This window comes from Ctenopharyngodon idella, chromosome 3, assembly GCF_019924925.1.
Source record: "Ctenopharyngodon idella isolate HZGC_01 chromosome 3, HZGC01, whole genome shotgun sequence".
NCBI classification, from domain to species: Eukaryota; Metazoa; Chordata; class Actinopteri; order Cypriniformes; family Xenocyprididae; genus Ctenopharyngodon; species Ctenopharyngodon idella.
The window spans coordinates 20,035,772-20,058,922 of NC_067222.1; the positions used below are offsets into that span (position 1 = coordinate 20,035,772).

General features: G+C 37.8%; 1 protein-coding gene across 1 annotated transcript in view; it reads right to left on the bottom strand.

The window, feature by feature from the left end:
* grin2ca (glutamate receptor, ionotropic, N-methyl D-aspartate 2Ca) overlaps positions 1–23,151 on the bottom strand; it is a 71,934-nt gene that overhangs the window by 7,988 nt on the left and 40,795 nt on the right. The window contains exons 5-9 of the mRNA XM_051884687.1: positions 19,755–19,869; positions 12,747–12,958; positions 4,455–4,623; positions 2,387–2,540; positions 1,031–1,156 (exon numbers count right to left, since the gene is read on the bottom strand). Coding sequence (XP_051740647.1) covers positions 1,031–1,156; positions 2,387–2,540; positions 4,455–4,623; positions 12,747–12,958; positions 19,755–19,869 — 776 coding nt within the window. The remainder of the gene's footprint in view (positions 1–1,030; positions 1,157–2,386; positions 2,541–4,454; positions 4,624–12,746; positions 12,959–19,754; positions 19,870–23,151) is intronic.

Sequence of the window (23,151 nt, forward strand, 5' to 3'; positions counted from 1 at the left end):
TGTGCTTGGGACATGGCTTTTAACGGAGAGATGTTTGTTTTTGTAATCAGGCTCTCAAAAATTATATAAAAATTTGGATTTAGGTTTATCGGCCAAGATATCGGTTATCGGCTTTCAAATATTAAGAATTATCGGTTATCGGTATCGGCCAAAATTTTCATATCGGTGCATCCCAAGGAAAAAGGGAGAAGGATGAATTTGAAAAATGCCACCTGCCTTGCTCTCTACGCCACTGTTCCTGTTATCAGATGGGTTTCTTTTGTAATTTTGTCTGGATCAATCAGACATTGGTGGGCGGAGTTAGTGTAAATAGCCTCTGCCAACAAGGTGGGCTATTTGCACTTGGTGTAAATGGACACTCCATTAAATATTTCACTGGTGAATAATAATAGCCATTGCTGTTGCCCTCAGTACATTATTGTTTTCAAGGTCATTTATATTTATAAATGAGATTTGTTGCATGTATTTTGATTTTTCTTTTCAAATGGAGAGAAGAAAGACAATAGCAAAGAAAGAACCCAAATAAACATTGAGGATAAACAGAAAGCAAATAGAGACTTTTGCTGAAGTATCTTGCTCCGTAGATGTTCCTTCTGAGAAAAAAGGCCTCAATAATCTCATGTGTATGTCCTCTAAAGAATCTCAAACTGTGCTCACATTCCAAAGTCCGCAATCAAAAGATTTCAATACAAACTCAAACATTCCTCAACAAGCTCTTCCGAGACCAAATGATTTAAGCAGGTATCCACATTCATTTCATAGCCCTTACTGTACTGTAAGTCAGTTATCTCATTTGTGTCCATATTTATTTCTCCAAAATTTTATGACAAACAAATGAGATATAATTTACCTGAGCTATGAAAGCACAACCTCTGAGCAATAAAATGTTCCTCTAATTACACAAATTACCTTTTCTCCTAGCTTATGTCCTGTCAAACCTGTCATGATTGATGAACAGAGTTTCAGGTTGCCACAGTTTCTGACATCTGTCACAGGTCCTGAAGTGTTAGCAGAGGCGGTTAACACTGACCTTTGGCACTGACCAGGCTGCGGTTGTAGCCCACAGGACTAAAGTATTCGAACACAAACACAGTCACTGCCACGACTGTAAGACACATGACAAACATCATCACCCACACTGCTGGGCTGTAGGGCTCTGAAAGAGAGAGAGAGAGAGAGAGAGAGAGAGACAGATGAAGCAAATGACGCCATTCCCAAATGACATGGTTTTTATTCTGGTAGGATTGCTAAACCTTTTTAAATTCTTATACATGCAAATTGAGGTGCAAATTAAAGTCAACACGATTCATATGCCATCAGACAAGAGAAACAATGTTTTTGCTCTCACACACGATTAAATTGCACTGTAAATATTTATAACTACATCTTGTTGTATGAAATGACAGTAGGCTATTGTATTTTTACTATGAATTCTGGTTTCTGGGGAGGTTTATTGTTTACAGTATAATGGAAATGTGTGCAAAAGGATTTATGGGATGGCTAACCGACCACATCGGTGAAAATGAAATAGTGTCAACACAGAATATAAGATTACCAAAACAACACTAATGTAGTGGTTTAAGATCTGGGCTGCAAAAAAAAAAAAAAAACTAAAACTATTAACATTGTTTTTATTTACTGAAATAAAGCTAAAATAAAATGAAATATAAATATTAGATGAAAAACTTGAACTTAAAAAACTAAAATGTTTGTTGAAGTCGAAGTACTACAATTACTAAAATTAAAAAATAAATATATTTATATTTTTATATAATTATATTTTATTAATATTTTTAAAAAATATTAAAATAAAAAAGGACAAAAGCACAACAAAATTAATAAAATGTGAACTAAATTAAAAATTCAAAATATTTATAAATAGTAAAATAGTACATAAATTATACTAAAATAACACTGTTGTAGTTTTGAACCTGGCAGCTGTTGATCAAATTTGTAATCATGTTACTGCTGCACAGTTTGAATTTCTTTCCAGAAAATGTCAGATAAAAATGTCTTTCAAAGTCACAATTCATTCCAGCCCACATAAGAATAATATCCAATACATTTTTGAGCATTTTTGAGCCACTTTATGAGTACATTTTAATAAAAATAACACTGTTCACTTCGTTAATTCTTAATAGGATGTCCTGTATGAGTTAGCAACAGTAATGAAAGGGATCAAAAGGTCAATTAGCGATTACTGTAAAGTTTAGCTTAATTTTGCATAACAAACTATTTAGTATGTACAGCAGTATTGCTCCACTACTACATCTCTTTTTTCTGTGTTTACAGTAAAATTGAATACAGTAAAATCACTGTAAAATGTCAGTCAGGTACTGTTCATTAATAGTGTTAATTTAGATTGTTTTACAGTAGTGTTTCTTACCCAAGAAGGCTGAAGGAGACACGGTTCCATTGCTCCTGGCCACCATCACACTGATGCCAGTCTCCACAAATGGCACAGAGAAGTCAATGATCTCAGAGCGCTCCTCATTTATGGTCAGAGAGCCAATGGCCATGTCCGCTCGCTTATAAAATACCTAAAAAGAAAGATGAAAAAATTCAGTATATTTACAATGATTATGCAAAAGAGTTAAATAAAGAAGTGTCTAGATATATATAGCAGACAGTAAGTAAAATGTCATAATTTTGATTTTTGAGTGAACTATTCTTTTAATGTCCGTAAATATGTTTGTTGTGGCTGTGCTAGTCTAATAACCACTGTGTGTGTGTGTGTGTGTGTGTGTTTGCAGATTTACAGTCCAGACTCTCTCTTTCTTTCTCTTTCTTTTTAACCCACACCATGCATAAAATGCCTCATTGAGCACAATAGTTTTTCTGAATCCCAGAAAAAAAACTGGACAAAGCAGGAGCACAAGTCACAGTCTGAAAGTCTTTAGATGCTGCTACGCATCAGACCTCAACTTACTTGATGGAGAAGTTGTATGTGTCATTTTAAAGCCAGTCACGTTCGCTGGAATGATCAAGCTTTTAGATCCATTCTTTAGTCAACAGACTTTCTCTCATAAACTTTCAGTTTTTGTTTTCTTGTTTGGCTTGACATTACAGATGCTAAACCACTTGTAGAATCAGTTTTCATTAGAATCTGACATATACACTTTTAGGTTCCAAAAGGGGGGTTTTACAATCACACCGATGCCATAATGAAACCATTTTTGGTTCCCCAATGAACCTTTCAGTGAACAGTTCTGAAAAGAACCATTTTTTCTAAGTGTGAAGAACATTTAAAAATCTAATCTAAAGAACTTTTTGAAAATGAAAAAATGAAAATTCCTTGATTTACTCACCCTCAAGCCATCCTAGGTGTATATGACTATCTTCTTTCAGACAAACACAATCAGAGATATATTTAAAAATATCCTTAGTCCTCCAAGGTTTATAATGGTTGTGAATGGCTGCCCAGATTTTGAAGACAAAAAAAAATGCATCCATCCATAAAAAAATTAATCTCTTAATAAAGGCCTTTTGAAGCAAATCGATGTGTTTTTGTAGGACAAGTATCTTTATTTAAAAAAGTAAGGTAAAGTAACGAGCTTCCGGCGCGACAGCCATAAGCATTCGACGTACGTCCAAAAAGCGTTAACTTCGGCGACGTAGTACACAATGCCATGACGTTCTACACAATGACATGACATACTACGTGTTATAGCGTAGGACATAGCGTAGTACGTCATGCCATAGTGTAGTGTACTACATCGCGGAAGTTAACGCTTTTTGGACGTATGTTGAATGCGTATGGCTGTTGCGGTGGAAGCTTGTTATTTTACTTTATAAAGTTTTAAATAAGGATATTTGTCTTACACAAATGCCTCGATTCGCTTCAGAAAGCCTTTATTAACCCCCTGGAGTCTTATGGATTCATTTTTTTTTGTCTTCAAAATCTGGGCAGCCATTCACAACCATTATAAACCTTGGAGGACTAAGGATATTTTTAAATATATCTCTGATTGTGTTCGTCTGAAAGAAGATAGTCATATACAACTAGGATGGCTTGAGGGTGAGTAAATCATGGGATAATTTTAATTTTTGGGTGAACTATCCCTTTAAATGTTCTTCCTGGAATCACAGATGCCATTGAAGAACCTTTATTTTTAAGAGTGTATCAAGATTAGCTTTATATAAAAACATTTAAAGTCAATATGAAATGGCATTTGTGACCCATTTTCCGTACTGTTATAATATGAAGTAAAATGAATTATTTTATATACAGTACCAAAATTAAACAAAATGTAGGACGGGACTTCATTTTATGCATCAGAAATTGATTGGAATGTGGTATCAAAATAACAGGAGAGGGGTTGAAAAATAAGGGCTTGGTGGCACTGAGTGAATGCCACCAATGAATCTTTCAAAATTAGACAAGGAATGTGTATTTAAGAAAGTAAATGTGGTCACTTTTGATTTTTTGTTTAAGAAAACTGACGTTTCCTCACCTCTCCGATCATCCCGTTCCAGATCCCTCGTACCAGCTTGCCATGTTTGCCGTTGGTGACCAGGTAGAGGTCGTAGGAGAACTTGATGTTGCGAGAGAGCTTTTTAAGGATGTCAATGCAGAAGCCTTTGCAGCATAGTTTGGTGTATGGCTCAGTGTGTCCGACTATCCTGTGGGAACACAACGGGAACTTTATCAAGTTATTTAAGTCTATAATAATACCGGCAGTAGGTTCTCTCTTCAGATTCAGACTTCATTAAACCAGAGTGGTACTTTTCAATGGTAGTATTCACAAGAATGTGAAAACCAAACCTACAAAGACAAATCACCGTCATTGCAATATTGCTTTTCCCTCTATGTTCTTTGAGTGTGAACAAAAAGGGTTTATAAAATGAAGACATTTCAGAGTTTATAGCTCTGAACCTGAACTGACCAAAACAAAGTGAATTTTTACAACTTTTGTAAATGTGAGTGGTGCATGACTGCAAAATGTACTGCCATTATGCTGATTCTGGTCTCTAGGCTTGACTATGGTCCCTCCTTTAATGTACGTCAATGGGATTTTTTTCTGCCAGGAGAGTCTAATTGAAAGATTGCAGGTTTAAATTCCTCAATTCATGAGCCATGAACCATCACTCAAGTTACTCCAGGTCTTTATTTTTAATCTTTATTTTTGAGCTTTGCAAATATTCCCACACTTATATAAATACTCTTTCTCAACCTGAAAACAGGTATGTTCACAATGTAGTTGAACATGTTGAATCTGTACAGTCTGAATGATTTTAAAATGCCCCTGAATATTAAGACCAACCCTAAACCCATGCCCTAAACATGCTCGTCTTATGTCTTTATGTGCAACTTGCAGTATGCAAGAAGTTTCAAATAGGTCAACTGTAATACAAGAACAAGGTCTTGTACATAATCTATTTGCTTCTGTCATTAGTTACTCAGACTAGTTTTGTAATTACGTTCAGTGCCAATCCATTTGCCACCGTCAAGAAATAAATATAAACTAGGCCATTTCTGTGTAGATATCTGAAATGAAAAACCTTTCAGCGATGGTTGTGCCTCATTAACATTACATTGTTTCCTCAGTCTTGGCCTGTTTCCTGTTTCCTCGATTATGAATGTCGAGTCGAAACTTACATCCAATCACAAGTGATTAACGACTGCTCCAATAAATCCATTCACACTGTCTAACTGCAGTGACGGAGACTGTTTGTGCTTTTCTACGGCCAGACAGGGAATAACACTTCATTCTGAATGTATAATAAGCAGCCTTTATGGATATAGCCTCTAAACAACATCAATGCACACATGCAAACACAAGAAAAAGTCCCCTGGGAAGGGTAGGGGAACCTAAAAATGGCAAGTAACTAAAAAAGGGAGGATTACGAGAGCATTGATGGCGAGAAGTGGCGAGAGGACGCGTGACGTCAGCAGTGAGTGGGTGGATGGGTAGTGGCCGTCACGACGGGTTCTTGCGTTTTGTCGCAGCTGTGACAGATGGAAGAACAGCCGGGCTAAAACAAATCCAACTCAAATTAATCACAAACAAATAAAGATGGAAGAGAACCGGCCTGCAGGATCACTGGCCTCACGTTGGATAAGAGCTGTTACTGTACAGAGACTGTACATACTGCCGTCAGGACTGTTGCTTTGTTCTTATAGAAATGGATGTCATGTGGTATTTACATTTAAACTGAATAGTCATGTTATATTATTCTGTCTCCATCTTTTTTACCTTGTTTAGACTAGCACAAAAAATCTGATCAGAAAAAACTGATTTACAAGCACAAGCCAAACTACCTTTGAAGGTGGTAGGTTTGAAATGTCATTAAAATCAGATTTTTGCCAATTTTTTTGTCCAAATATGGACAAACCAAACAATTGGGTTTAAAAATTTAATTTAAAGGGATAGTTCACCGAAAAAGGAAAATTACCCCATAATTTACACACACTCGAGCCATCTTAGGTGTATATGACTATCTTCTTTCAGACAAACACAATTGGAGTTATATTAAAAATATCCTGGCTCATCCAAGCTTTATAATGGGAGTAATTGGAGGATGAGGTTTTGAAGCCCAAAAAAGTGCATCCATCGATCATAAAACGTTGGCTCTGGGGGGTTAATAAATAACAAGCTTCCGGTGCGACAGCCATTCGACACGTCTAAAAAGTGTAAACTTCCACGACGTAGTACACGCCATGACATTCTACGCTATGTCCTATGTTATAACGCGTAGTACGTCATGTCATTGTGTACTATGTTGCAGAACTTTACGCTTTTTAGACGTAAGTTGAATGCGTATGGCTGTTGCGCCGGAAGCTTGTTATTTTACTTTATAAAGTTTTAAATAAGAATATATGTCTTATACAAACGCATCGATTCGCTTCAGAAGGATTTATTAACCCCCCAGAGCTGCATGGAGTATGTTTTATGATTGATGGATGCACTTTTTTTGGGGCTTCAAAATCTCATCCTCCAATCACTCCCATTATAAAGCCTGGAAGAGCCAGGATATTTTTAATATAACTCTGATTGTATTTGACTGAAAGAATAAAGTCATATACACCTAGGATGGCTTGATGGTGAGTAAATTATGGGGTCATTTTCATTTTTGGGTGAACTATCCCTTTAAAAATTTAAACCAATGGTTGGGTTTGTCCATATTTTACTCAAACATGAGTTGGAACAACCCAGCATTTTTTAGAGTGTAGACAAACATATGTCTCTCTTTCATATTTTAAGCTGTTGTCAATGATGAATGTTTTGATTTTGCCCTCATGAAAGACATAATAAACGTCGAAACATCTGTTGCAAAAACACGGTAAACCTACACAAGTTTAGGTTCTTACTACGGCAAACAATGTGGAAATAATAATACAACTGGTTACAGGAAACCTGTGAAGCACTTGAACGTGATTTTGTTGTCTGTCCATTAGCACATGAGTGACTACGATTTTGCCAAAGAAAACATGTTCCCAAATAAACCCTATCTAACAAACCCTAACTGTGATATACCCTTAAAATACCCATCAAAGATGATAGTTTAAAAAAAAAACTAACCCTGCCTCTTTTCTGTAAAACAAACAAAAAAAAAACTGTGATTGATAGTAATTTTTTACCAGGACCAAACTGATGCTGATCCAAAAACATGTCCTAGTTTGCAAATTCACAATCACCATGGTCTCTAATCTATGATGCTCATGCAGCCGACACAAGTTTGAGTCAGACTCCTACATTTCCCCATCCACATCCCCTTCCTGTCCTCTCTCTAAAAAGCAGAAAGTAATTCAAGAAATCAATATGAAGTGCACATTCTTGCTGTTGTAGTGAGGTAGAGCTGCTGCTGGGAGAGCATCAGTTTCAGAGAGTCAGTTAATGCATTACTGAAGTGGTAGAAATGCCCATCCAGTTCACATTAGCAAGATGTGTGGTAGAACAGCCAACCAAAACACTTTTTCTGCACATCAACAGGGTTACTTGCTCTGAGAAATGCAATCGATACTCTTAAAATGTTTCCCGACCACATCTTATTTAAACTTAAATCTGTGATTTTAGGAGGGTTATAGTGGCTCAAGTTTCTGTACTTGAGCATTATTTGTTTTTAGAGCTCTGGTTCATTTCACAATGCCTGAGGAAAAATAAACAGTACAGCTTTCACTGAGATCTTCAGTCTGGATTTACAACAACAGTTACAACCCTAGAAAACACAAGTGGGGTTTAACATGGGCAATAAAGGGAGAATGTGTGAGTGTGTGTATTCATACACGAAGCAGTATAAAGTTAGTTTTTGTTTATGCAAATGTTGTGGGTGACTGCAAGGACATTGCTAGGTGGCTGCTAGGTCTAGAACATCGGTATGTAGGGTGTTCTGGGTCTTTCCTAAGATATTATGTATGGTAGCTAGGTTACAGTGTTGTTGGTTGTTGCTAGGGTGTCCTGGACAGTTGCTAGGGCGTTGCAAGGTGGTTTCTATTAGGGCTGTGCATTGTTTCATCAAAATCGTAATAATGCAAGCATGCACAATTTCAAAACCACAGAAAGTACGATTTTCTTGTGTATTTTGGATACAGGAGAGATGATGTATCATTGAGTCAGGTAATTTGCAAGACCTGTCAAACTATCATTGCGGCAAAACAGAGTAGGGGCCATTCACACAATGCGTTTTTGCGGTTAAAAACATGAGACGCAGGTCTACACATGCGTTTTTTAAAAGTTGAACTTCTTTTACTTTGAAAGACGCATAGAATGCAGTGTCATGCGCGAGATGCTGCAAAAGATGCAAGACACAAGAGCAATGGTTAAAGATGTACGTCTAGCACGCGTTTACATAGAAAAACAATGGCCCATTCCGAACCAGGTGAACACAAATCAATAATACAGGCATTTACGAACTGCACAACATATGAAAAGAGTTCAAAAAGGCATGAAGAAATGACTTACACTGTCACATATCATTTATGAAAAGATATGGTGCCCGCAATAAAGCTGGCTTCCAAAAAATGATACAGACAAGTATGCGTGTAAGGAAATATGTTTTAAAATTGTGATTAAAATTGAAATCGCAATATCGATCAAAAAATCATGATGGTATTTTTTGTCCATATCGCACAGCCCTAGTTTCTACAGTGGTAATGTGTGGGACCTAGGGCATTGCTATTTAATTGTTATGGTTGTTACTCTGGGTGATTACTAGGGTGTTTTGGATGCTAGCTAGACAGTTTAGAATTTGCTAACGTGTTGATTGGGTTTTCGGGGTGGTTACTAGGGTGTTCTGAATGTTTGCTAGGTGGCTGGTAGGATGTTACTAGTCTCGCGCAACCAGACTTTCAGACTGACGGCAGACAACTGACTGACACGTAAAGCATCCAATCACAATTCATTTTGTTAAGCGCAATATTTAGGGGCATGAAAATGTGAAGTCGATATCCCTAAAATAACAGACCAGCATGTAAAACTCTTGGACATATTTTAAAGAGTCTATGCCGCGAACTTCACATGCTGTACTTCACATTCCTTTGAAAATCCAGCGTTTAGATTATCCTGATAAGCACTCATTGTCACAGTTGTAAACACAAAGGCTTTCTTTTTCCATGAGGGGGTTTGGCATCACAACAGCTTTGTTACAAGGTGGACCAATAAATGTTTCCCATTTTGTGTGCTTTATGCATTAGACGTTCAGACTAGGATGTTACTTACTAGCCCAAGTCAAAAGAATACAAGTGCAAGTCTCTGTGATATTCTGGTCTTAGCACACCTCTCCACAACAAGACAAATGGCTTCAACTGTCATTCATGTCTGTAGTGCATATGGTGCGGGAAAAGTTAACAAAGTTTATGACTTAAGGTTAGACGTTTGTTCAAATGCTTGCCAAAGAAAGCAGTACTAATAAAGATGGACAGGAAGCATGAATGAAGGAGAGAAAGAAAGAAAAGGAGAGAGAGGAATAGAGATGGTGTGATGGTGCTGCAAAATGCAGAGCGCACTAATAACACTCTACGCTCTCTAACCTTCCCTGTAACCTCTTGACTAATGGTGTGCACCATAAAGGGGATTAGAGGCAATGAGTCACACTAAACACCCACCCACACACACATGCAATAATCACCATAAACCACGGCAACTGTTTGTTTGACATCAGTCACAGCATCAACACAAACAGCCCACCCCTTCCTCACATGTCACAACAGCTGGCGGGATTCGTTAATTAAACGTCGCTGCATGTTCACATACTGTATAGTGGCCTTAAAATGTTTTTGGACATTCTTGGACTGCAAGTGTGTTAAGTGTCTACGTTTTGCAGGCCGCTGTTACATTATCTTGTGGGTCTTTTTCCCATCCATGCTAACTTGTTTTGTATTTTTTGTTCAGCTGTTTCCGGGAGCGCTCAAAGGCACTGATTTGGCCTCAAAGTAATGAGTAGAACATCCTGAGGGAATGCCTCTTAAATAACATGTTAATGGGCCTACCACAATGCTGTGTGTGTGTTTGGAGAGGGGAGGCCGACCGTGAGAGGTTTGAGACCCTCCGCTGAGTCCAGCGAAGCTTTAATCAGCTCTGCTAATTACTGCTCAGTTCTCATGAGGTGAAGCCACAGTCCTGTGAGAATCCAGTTATCTTCATCCAGAGCTGAACGCAAGCAGGTTGTGAAGGACTGAAAATAGACAACTGACCCTAATTGCTTTGCAACTAGAGCTGTCAATTTTTTTTAAAAAAAATTAAATGAATTATGTGATAGGCTGGGACACATTCATTAAAATAAATTGCAAATAATTGCATATATCAATAAATGCTAAAAAATGCAAACAAATGAACAGTCAAAAAAAATATGTGCTTGTGGCAAAGCTTTAAATAGACAAAAAGTGGCTTTAGAAATCAATATATTAATTTAATATAATATAATATAATTTAATATAATATAATATAATATAATAATTCAAGTCAATATATAATCATTATATTGTTTTATTTCCATATTACTTTACATAATGTGCTGCAACTAACTGTCATTTAATAAAAAATGTAATTAATTAAATTAGAAATGAATTAAATTATCACATCACTGATTAATTTAATTAGGCCTAATTGTGAATACTTGCACAAATAATTGCATATATATTAATATTTGCTTAAAAAAAGCAAGCGAAAGTAGTAACAAAAATACATTCTTGTGGCAGATCAATAAAGCTTTGATTAGACAAAAAGTAGAAGTCAATATATAATATAAGATATAATTCGCTGTCCGTGAATCTACTGTCTGTGTGACAGACACACGACTCATGCACACAGAAAGCCACTTTTGCTCGAAAGGACAAAAACACACAAAAGTATGCCAAAATGCCTGTTTTTTCGAGTTCCCTCATAAACATAGTCTTTAATGAGTTAAACGAAGTCTTAAATGAATGTAGAGTTGTGAAAAAATGGGATGCATGTCAGATCCAAGTCATGTGCGGCTGGTCTTAAAGTGACAGCAGCCTAATAAACCCGATGCTGTCTGTACTTAATGTTAAGAACAAATGACAGAGAAAATCACTCACTGCTCTTGATTGAATAACCTTTATAGTTTTAATAAGGATTAATCTATATTTAATTTATAATTTATGCAGTGAAGTGTTATTTACCTGTTAGATCAAATAATACAGTCTTTATGTTGTTTCTACATTAATTTGGAGATTAAATGTGAAATATATATTATATTACAATATAAAAATATAAAAAACTTTAATGTTAGGTGCGATTAATCGGAATTAATTACAGAAAAAAATGTGCAATTAATTATTTTTTAATCATGGTAATGCAAGCTCAAACTGCTTCAAAGGCATAAATTGCATTAATTTTTTGATAAAAAGTAAAAATAAAGATTTTATCATTAATCACTCATATAAATCAGACTTCCTAAAGCTACATACCGAAAAATGTTAAGTTTTTTTTGTGGTGTGGTCACATTATACTGTGGCGGTAACAAGTTTTGTACTCAAGTTTCCCTCAGATGTATATGGCATTAAACCAGATGCATTATTATTCAGGAAGCTAGCTATAAATATGTCAACAGTTTAAGTTTTATTAATGTAAGATTTCCCTCAAACTGCTTCAATTAATTGACATGAAACAGAAAACTGGCCTTAGACTAGAATTTTCTGCACATCCCTGTGGCCCTTTTGGTGAGGTTGAGAATGCAAAACTAATGTGTGTTGCATTACGAATAGCATTATCAAATTTCCTTTATCCTTCTGTTCCCTTTTTCCTTTCAGTAGTTTGTGCTGACATCTGTCTAATATTGTTTTACCTAATTCATTATTTCAAAAAAATCTGGCATCTCATAACCAGCAACACCTGACCATCTGGAACCAGAATTGTTTCTAACAGAAGAGCAACAAAACATACAGTCACATTCATTCATTCTGTTCAGCAATATGATAAAGGCTGGAACTCTTAAAGGCATAGTTCACCCAAAAATGAAAATTCTGTCATCATTTACCCCCCCCTCAAATTGTTCCAAACCTGTATGAAGTTCTTATAAGTAAGATATTTGGAAGAATGTCATTAACCAAACAGATCTCGCCCCCCCCCATTGACCACTATAGCATTTATTTTTCCTACTATGGTAGTAAACGGGGGGGCAAGATCTGTTCGACATTCTTCCAGATATCTTCCTTTGTGTTCAGCAGAACAAAGAAATTCATACAGGTTTGGAACTACTTGAGGGGGAGTAAATGATGACAGAATTTTCATTTTTGGGTGAACTAGCCCTTTTATCATTGTGAGGACCAAAACACGGTTACTTACGTTTCTGTCTTGTTCGACTGCCGTCTACAGGGGACGGTGTTACTGAGGCAGGTGCCAGTAACAGGATCCACAGCTTCTACAATCACAAAAGGCCTTTCCTCCAGTGTGGCGACTGTCAAGTGACGGTTGTCAGACACAGGCTCCATGAAGGTTCCATAACGTGGCCAAACAGGGTACCTCGTCTGCAGGATACCATATTCATAATTCCCCACCTGTTATAAAAAGAGAGATTTTGACACATCCTTCAATGTAAGCTTTAAACTGTTGAATTTATTCATGAAGTTTTACAAATAAACAGTTTATACTCACAGAACAAAGGCAGAAACACAAAATTTTATGTTCTAAGTATCTGAATACAAAAAATAAAGGACTTCAGGGAATGTTATTTATCTTCATCTTTCTCTATTTGCTGTGTTTACACTTGGGTTGTTATGTATTCATTGTGCAGAATTACAGGCTTTTGTTAATTTCCTCTTGAATGGGTTTAACACACATCATTGTTAGTCCTGTTAGAGCAAAGACAAGACCCATGAGAAAAATGCCATATACAATATGAAAACTTCTATTTCAACCTAATCAAGGAAATGAAAGCAAGGCTGTATTTAAATTACCTCAAGCTGATGCAAATCTCTGAGTAAGCACTTTCTGCTGGTTACGCTTTATTAGTTTGGATGCAAGTAATCTTTGTGTGATAATTATATTCATTAGATTTTATGGTGCTTAGCAATATAGACAAATTGTAATATATTGGCTCGCTCCTTTCATCAACATATAGACCACAGCTCAGGGAAAACACAAAACCACATACTGAAACGAATTACTAATTAACATCCAGTGCGAAATCGGTCCCTGACTGGAATCACCCGTGCGGTTATTTTTCTGACAAATACTTATGTTGTGCTAACTCATAAATTCCTATAAACAACTATTAAATAATGTACAGTTCTTTGAATTTCTTATGATCATTCTTAGATTCACAAAATACCACAGATTTGGTCAACAATAGACAAATTACAATACTCTTCAGTGAGCCAAATCACAAACTACTGAAATATATGTCATTATACAGTACATGAAATGCAACACCACCAGCAACATTGCTATCAGTGATAATAGAGTTGGTTGTAGTGCTAGTTATCATAGTGTTGGTAATCATACTGTTGTTTATCATAGTGTACTGTAAGTTACCACTAATCCCGGTAGTATGTCAGTTATCACAGTTTTACTTATGCCAGTGTCAGTTATCATAGCACTGGTTATCACAGTAATCAAGTAATCATAAAGACATTTATACTGCTAGTTATCAAAGTATTGGTTTTCACACTGCTTGTTATGAAAGTGTCACTTACACTATATTGCCAAAGGTTTTGGGACGCCTGCCTTTACATGCACATGAACTTTAATGACATCCCATTCTTAATCTGTAGGGTTTAATATGGAGTTGGCCCACCCTTTGCAGCTATAACAGCTTCAATTCTTCTGGGAAGGCTTTCTACAAGGTTTAGGAGTGTGTTTATGGGAATTTTTGACCATTCTTCTAGAAGCGCATTTGTGAGGTCAGGCACTGATGTTTTGTGAGAAGGCCTGGCTCACAGTCTCCGCTCTAATTCATCCCAAAGTTGTTGAGGTCAGGACTCTGTGCAGGCTAGTCAAGTTCCTCCACACCAAACTCGCTCATCCATGTCTTTATGGACCTTGCTCTGTGTACTGGTGCGCAGTCATGTTGGAACAGGAAGGGGCCATCCCCAAACTGTTCCCACAAAGTTGGGAGCATGAAATTGTCCAAAATGTCTTGGTATGCTGAAGCATTAAGAGTTCCTTTCACTAGAACAAAGGGGCCAAGCCCAACCCCTGAAAAACAACCCCACACCATAATCCCCCCTCCACCAAACTTTACACTTGGCACAATGCAGTCAGGCAAGTACCGTTCTCCTGGCAACTGCTAAACCCAGACTCGTCCATCGGATTGCCAGACAGAGAAGCGTGATTCGTCACTTCAGAGAGCACGTCTCCACTGCTCTAGGGTCCAGCAGCAGTGTGCTTTACACCACTGCATCCGACGCTTTGCATTGCACTTAGTGATGTAAGGCTTGGATGCAGCTTCTATGAGGCTCTCTACACACTGTTCTTGAGCTAATATGAAGGCCACACGATGTTTGGAGGTCTGTAGCTATTGACTCTGCAGAAAGTTGCCGACTTCGTGGCCGAGTTGCTGTTGTTCCCAATTGCTTCCACTTTGTTATGATACCACTAACAGTTGACCGTGGAATATTTAGTAGTGAGGAAATTTCACGAATGGACTTATTGCACAGGTGGCTCCTGAGCTCCTGAGAGCGACCCATTCTTTCACAAATGTTTGTAGAAGCAGTCTGCATGCCTAGATGCTTGATTTTATATACCTGTGGCCATGGAAGTGATTGGAACACCTGAATTCAATGATTTGGAGGGGTGTCCCAATACTTTTGGCAATATAGTGTATATTGCTGGTTATCATAATCAATAGTATTGATTATAATAATGCTAGTTATGATAATGTCAGTTATCATAATGCTGTTTATTACAGTGTCTTTTATTACAGTGCTAGTTATCATAGAGTTGGTTATAGTGCTAGTTACAGTATGGGTTATCATAGTACATGGTTGATTATGATTTCACTTTTTTAACTTTAGTTAGTGTGTAATGTTGCTGTTAGAGCATAAACAACATCTGCGAAGTTACGACTTTCAAAGTTCAATGCAAAGGGAGATATTTTCTTTTAGAGAATTCGCTGTTTAAGGTATACAACAAATGGCGGGTAGGAATTACAATGAGCTACTTCCCAGGTTAGTGACATCACTAACCCTAAAATTTACATAAACCCTGCCCCCCCGACTCCGGTTTGAACAATGTAAGGCTGAACACTGTTACTGACAGTTGTCATTTTGACTGCGTGAGATTCTCCAGCTTTGTTGTTGTTGAGTATCCGAAGCGCGAGATGTTTAAGCTCCACCCTATTGTGGAAAGCGGCCAGGAGCAGCAGCTCATTTGCATTTAAAGGGACACACACAAAAATTGCGTGTTTTTGCTCACACCCAAATAGGGGCAAATTTGACAAGCTATAATAAATGATCTGTGGGGTATTTTGAGCTGAAACTTCACAGACACATTCTCGGGACACCTGAGACTTATATTACATCTTGTAAAAGGGGCATAATAGGTCCCCTTTAATTTTCACAGTGTCAGTCATCAAACTTTTAGGTTGCAGATTTTTCAGAGTTCCACAAAAACTAAAGAGCCAATAACCAAATTTCCAGATGCATCAGTCACTTGAGGTTAGTGTTCTAGTGCTCGAGACCGATCATGGTCTTTGTGCACTCATAATTTAACTTTTTTTCTATCTTGCAGTAATTCTAATATGGAGAGAGTCTTTACAGCGTTACTTTGGATGACAGTACAGTGACTGAAGAAAGGCCAACCTCTCGCACCTGAGGGCACCTTAGCAGCTTTTGACAAAAAGGGGTCATTGGAAGATGGCACTAGCTAAGTCATAAGGAAAGAGTTATCACCAGCTTTCAACCTCACTGTGTTTGAAAACTACAATCTGCTGCCTAATAAATTACCTACACAGTAAATTACATCAGCAAAGCAAAGAGGCCTGGAATGGAAAAGCACTCTTTCAGCCCGGCGCTGAAATAGATGTGCAAAACAGACGTAGATAAGAGCTGTATATCTCCCACCTGAGGCAAAGGACAATGGACTTTACCCTGAAAGACAGATCGCCAATGAGAACTGAGAGAGTCACGTGTACAACAAAGAGAGACAATCCATTTCATCAAAAGAAGTTCATCATGCCTGCTGTCGTCATGCACCAAGACACCTTGTGAATATGTGAGCAGGATGAAAGAAGCCATTCTTTGAAGAAAGTAAAAAATCTCACTCTTTGTTTATCAGGCTCAAAGAGAGAAGATAAGAAAGCCATGGTGACTGCTACTCAAAGAGAGAAATCTGTTAAAGGAATAGTTCACAGAAAAATGAAAACTCTGTCATCATTTACTCACCTTCATGTTCTGAACCTGTATGACTTTCTTCCATGAGACACAAAAAGACTTTGGGCCCTATTTTAACGATGTAAGCGCAAGGTCTAAAGTGCACGGCGCAAGTGCACTTAGGGCGTGTCCAAATCCACTTTTCTAGTTTAAGGATGGGAAAAATGGTCGGCGCGCCCAGCACATGGTCTAAAAGGGTTGTCCCTATTCGTGTGTTTTGGGCATAAACGTGCAATAAACCAATGAAAGTCTCATCTCCAATTCCCTTTAAAAGCCAGTTGTGCTCGCGCGGAATTTGCAAGCAAAAAAAAACTGAACACTTCTCTAGAAAGGAAACAGATCTGCTCGTGCGCAAGGTTAAACCGTGCGAACAGATCATTTACGGGAAAAACCGGATTCCACCAAAGCATTTTTATCTTTATGTACACAATAATAATCTTTTACATTGTAATCCTTTTATTTTTAATATTTGGCATGTTTGCGTGCTGCTGCGCGTCCCTGTGTGTGTAATAAGCAGAGTGTACGTGCGTTGTGCACCCGCATATAGGCGCATATTACTAACGCGCTCTTTAAGTAACAAATCAAATATTGCGCCATTGACTTTAGACCAGGTTTCAGTTGGTCAATGGCGCAGTCCATTTCAGTTGCCTCAAAATAGTAACGCGCCAACAATGCGCCTGAACACACCTCTTTTTTAGACCAGCACGCCCATAGGCGCACAAATGGCCGCAAATGCATTTGCTATTTAAACAACGTGGCGCAGGACGTGAAAATGATAACTGCATTGGGCTAAAACTAGCAAAAAACACTTGCATCGCGCCTGGTGCCGCATTGCACTGGGTGTATGATAGGACCCAAAGACTCTTGTCCATTCATTTGCAATAAGGAACTGGTCTTTTAAGCTACCAAAAGGATGCAAAAGCTTCATTAAATTATCATCAAAGCAGTCGACAGAACTTCTTATTAGGGCTGTGCTGTCGTTCCTCCCTAATTTAACATCCAAATCAGCCGAATAAGTGAATGTTGTAAAATGCAGTCCACTGTTGCTAAACTGTGGGACATGTTTGATATTAAACAGTGTTATTAAAAGTGGATTAAGCCGCGAGACAGAGCCGAAAGCGGGTAAGCAAATGGTCTTCAGATAAGCGCCTAAACGCATACACACACAAATGTCAAAATGCCTATTTGAAGAGTATTCACATAAACACAATCGGTTATGTCTTAAGTAAACGTACACTGTTGAGAAAGAAAACAAACGTGTAACAGTACATTTGATCCGTGCATTAGCTCTTAAAGTGACAGCAGCCTAATATTCCTGCTTTGTCATAAAGCTGGTCTGAAAGATTCAGAATCAGATTCAGAATCAGACTCATATGGTCATTGCTTCAGTGAGCTATACTCAATGATATAGTCTCAGTGGTTAACAGCTCACTGGAGTGAAAATTATCAGAAAATAATTACCCAAATTTCTTTTTCACACAATGCTACCGACTTCAGAAGATTTAAAAAATAACGCACATATCATATGGACTACTTTTATGTTATTTAAGCCTGAAAGCTCTGATCCCTAATAGAAAAGAGTGACAGAGTCTTCAGAATTATTCCTTCTGTGTTCCACAAAAGAAAGAAAGTCATGTGGGTTTGGAACGACATGAGGGTGTGCAAATGATGACAGAATTTTTATTTATGGGTGAACTGTTCCTTTAAAGCACTAGACAGCAGTGAGATTAAATGGAAAGCAACATCAGATATTCCTCATCAAAGTTTTATAGTATCTCATCTACACTATCTCCATTTATAGATCCATTGAGAAGCATCTATGACTAAGCTGATATCTAAACTAAGTCCGCTAAATATCCTAAGTTATGAAAGAGCAACATCTGAGCAATAGGTTGTTTTTTTTTCTTTCAATTTTCCTCTTATACAATGTATTTATTGGTGCATGTATGCTTATTAAACTGAAAAACAACAACAACAAAAAAAAGGCATATATTTTTGGATGTTTTGAGAAACATGCTCTTGCTAGCTCTGTATCAATGTCTAATCAGTGTAAAAAAATGACAGAATCCCATTGTCATGAGATTCCACCTTGTTTTAAATAGCAGAAAGCGTTTGATTACAGCAGTCTGCATGTGTTCAGCACAGCGTGGTGATTGTGTCGAGCCTGGCACTGAATCAGAGTGGCCGACATCTCATTTGGAGCTTTGTTCTATTTTTCATGGTTTTCTCTCTCAGTGGTGATCCAGACGAGCATTGCATCACTCTCAGTTCCTGATATAACTTCACTCCACCTGGAGGGGGAAAAAAAGCATGGCCTATGCCAGGGGCCTTTGGGCAAGATTCCACACCCAATATGAACCGAGTCCAACCTGAAGAAAATATCAATAGCGAGTAATTGCTTAAAGACTGCTGGACGCAGTTTTTTGAGGCCCTGAACCAAAACAGTCTTTATGGGCACCTTTCCCATTGGCTGTGTAAACAGTGTTGGGGTTGCATGAAAGTAGTCACTGTAATATTGTTGTGCACATTTACATGAAGGAATTTGAGGCAGACTGCGTTTCATTTTGTATTGCCTGTTATTGCTGATGTTTGAAGATGGGCCAAACACCGTGAATGTGCTGTCATTCATGTTGACCACTATAAAAACGCAAGCCATCTGAGAATGGTTTGGTCATAAAACCAGTGGGCACAGAAGATGTCATCCAGCTCTGGTGAAAGCATAAATGTTTAATAGGACGTTTCACCCCTTCCAATTTCCATTCTCTGAACATAAAAAGTGAAAGTTGACACTTTTCAAACTAATAACACTAAGGTGTGTGTGCTATTTATCAGTGGCATTTTGAATCACAACTAGCCTGAGGGTAATGAAACCTGCGGAGGTGCATTAAAATTGATGATGCCGTTGGAGGTGCAACCTTTTTAATAGAATATGGCAGAAGGAAATTAAATGTTTCATAATTTTACAAGCAAAAAACATTCTTACCTTATCCCACTGTCTCCCACGGTCCAGAGTGATTATAATCATGGAAGGGTTGATCAGATATCCATCACTGTTGAAGGAAAAGTCTGTGTTCTCCCACGACACGTTCAGCATATGCCTGTGAAAAGAGTCAGACAGATGTTTTCTGAAAAATGTTTGGAAACTCCACCTAGAACACCCAAGCAACTGCATAGTAACACACTAAAAATCAACAAGAACATCCTAGCAACTGCACTGCAGTATACTACAAACCACCCAGAATACCCACCCTAACAACCCCATAGTAGTTACTGCATAGCAACGGACTAAAAACCTCCTAGAACCAGAACACCTTAGCAACCCCACAGCAACATAAAAACACTCATAACACCCAAGCTATCGACCGCATAGCAACACACGTAAAACCATCCATTACACCCTAGCAACTGCATAGCAACACACTAAAAACCTCCCAGAACACCCTAGCAATCCTATAGCAACATAAAAAACACTCATCATACCCAAGCTATCGACCGCATACAACGCACGTAAAACCATCCATTACACCCTAGTTATTGCATAGCAACGCACTAAAAAACTCCCAGAACAACCTAGCAACCCCATAGCAACATAAAAAAACACTCATCATACCCAAGCTATAAAACGCATAGTAACACACATAAAACCCCCCATTACACCCTAGTTACTGCATAGCAACGCACTAAAAAAACTCCCAGAACAACCTAGCAACCCCATAGCAACATAAAAAACACTCATCATACCCAAGCTATAAAACGCATAGCAACACACGTAAAACCATCCATTACACCCTAGCAACTGCATAGCAACACACTAAAAACCTCCCAGAACACCCTAGCAACCCCATAGCAACATAAAAAACACTCATCATACCCAAGCTATAAAACGCATAGCAACACACATAAAACCCCCCATTACACCCTAGTTACTGCATAGCAACGCACTAAAAACCTCCCAGAACACCCTAGTAACCCCATAGCAACATAAAAAACACTCATAACACCCAAGCTTTTTAACGCATAGCAACACACGTAAAACCGTCCATTACACCCTAGTAACTGCATAGCAATGCACTAAAAACCTCCCAGAACACCCTAGCAACCCCATAGCAACAGAAAAACACTCATAACACCCAAGCTGTCGACCGCATAGCAATATATAGCAACACACGTAAAACCACCCATTACACCCAGGTAACTGCATAGCAACGCACTAAAAACCTCCCAGAACACCCTAGCAACCCCATAACAACATAAAAACACTCATAAGCAACACATGTAAAACCATCCATTACACCCTAGCAACTGCATAGTAACACACACCCAGAATGTCCTAGGAACAACATAGCAAAGCAATAAAAAAAAAAAATCCCAGAACACCCTAGCAACATAGTGGAGGAGTGTATTCGGCTCATGTTGTGTGGTCTGTAGGTTTTCAAGCCACTTTTCTGTCTGTCTCACATTGTCTCTGGTCTCATATAGCAGCAGACTTCTTGACAGACTTTTGGCCCCTCTGGGTTTCACAACATCCTGGTAATTATTGTTGGGCTTTCAAAAAAAAAAAAAAAAAACTTTTCAAACCTTCTCTGCTGGAACAAATTCCCAAAGCTATAGAAAATGCCCAAACCATGCCAACACATCCACTTGTACCTCCCAGAGGACACTGTCTCTCAGTTTGCTCTGGATCCTTCACTTCTCCACTGTAGCCTTCTAAATCAGCCTGCTTCCAAACACAGCGTAGACCTCAGCGTGGAGCAGCTTCTGTGTCAGTTCAATTCATTAGCTTCAGGAAAATCAGCCCATATCCCACCAGAAAAATGTTGCATCTGTTTCTAACATTGCATGCTAACAAACCTATCACTATCACTGCAGATGATGCAGAACAAGTTATTTACCAAACTGTAATGTTTAGAGTTAGGGGTTTAAAAAAGTTCTAAACCTGAGTATTCAAATTCAGCAAGTTAAAACCTACTGTAAATGTTACTTCAAGTCCCAGATTGTTCAGTTATAAATGGTCTGACTTTGATTTTTACCCACTGAGCAATAAAATGTAATTAACTGAGACAAATCTAGGGGGTGGCAGGTGGGCTTTTTTGATCTGGGCCAATAAGCAAACACCTTGCAACCACACAGAGCACCTTAACAATTACATATTAGCAATGTGCTAAAACCCACTCAGAACATCTCAGTATCCACACAGCAACACTCTGGCAACACCCTAGCATCTTAGCAGTGACTATAGAGTACAACAGTGCCTGCCCCCTTTTTCAGCATCGCTGGTTCTGGAAGTATTTTTTTCATTCATTTTTCACATAGTGAATTTAAAATGGTCTTTGTTAAAGAGTTATAAGCTATGAACCAAGCCAATCGGGTACGAGGTGAATCACAACACTGCAAACTTTCATTTGAAGCAAAGACGTTTTTGAAAATCGGACAAAAAGACAAAGGTACAAAACTGTGTACTTAACGGTTTTAGTGAGGGGAAAAAACTACAATCCCATGAAGCATTGCAAACAGCATAATCGAATTAAAAACGATGGAGAAATATAAAACTACTCATTTACAAATGTTGATTATATATAAAAACAATATATTTTAAGTTTATTGAAAAATATACACACATATTAGCTTTTTTCAATTCTGATTGGTGTAATTTTCTGTACAGCATCATGGGTAATGTAGTTTTTTACCACAAATTCCACTGTTAAACATGATTATTTTAAAAATAAGTTGAAATAATTTGGGCTGATGGCTTCAAAAGAAGCAAATACCATAGATTAAATACCTTGTAGCTCACTGTAGGTCTGTCTTTAAAGGTTTATAAGTTATCATTTAAAATCAGTTTCCTTATAGAGAAAATGAATGGAGATTTTACTTCCGGAACCCACTCTTTTCTCTTCAGAACATTCTCTTTGGAAAAAGTAAAATATATTTTTATACATTGTTACCTGTTCAATCATCTAGCTTATTTCTTGTCCATCTGTTTGTACTCCAGACAGATTTTGTGGTTTCTATTATGTTTTGTCTGTCTCTATGGAATTTGAACTGATAATTTTAGCTTTGAACCTGGGCTGTTTTGTCTTTTATAGTGTGAATGGTACATCTTCTGAATCCTCTCAATTAGAGACATCAAACAGTGCAATTTCCCCTGCCCCCCCAAAAAACTCACTATTTTTTACACATTGGCACTGATATATTATTATTGTAGTCTATCAGCTAAGGTTTACACAGCACCCCAGATCAAGTGGAATATATTATCAAAACAAACTCAATTAGAACTTTGAAAGTCTGATACACTTTTGATACTGAACATTGCATCACTGCTCATGTTATTGAAAATATCTGCTCTTATGCTCAAAGCATTATTAAATCAGATAATTACA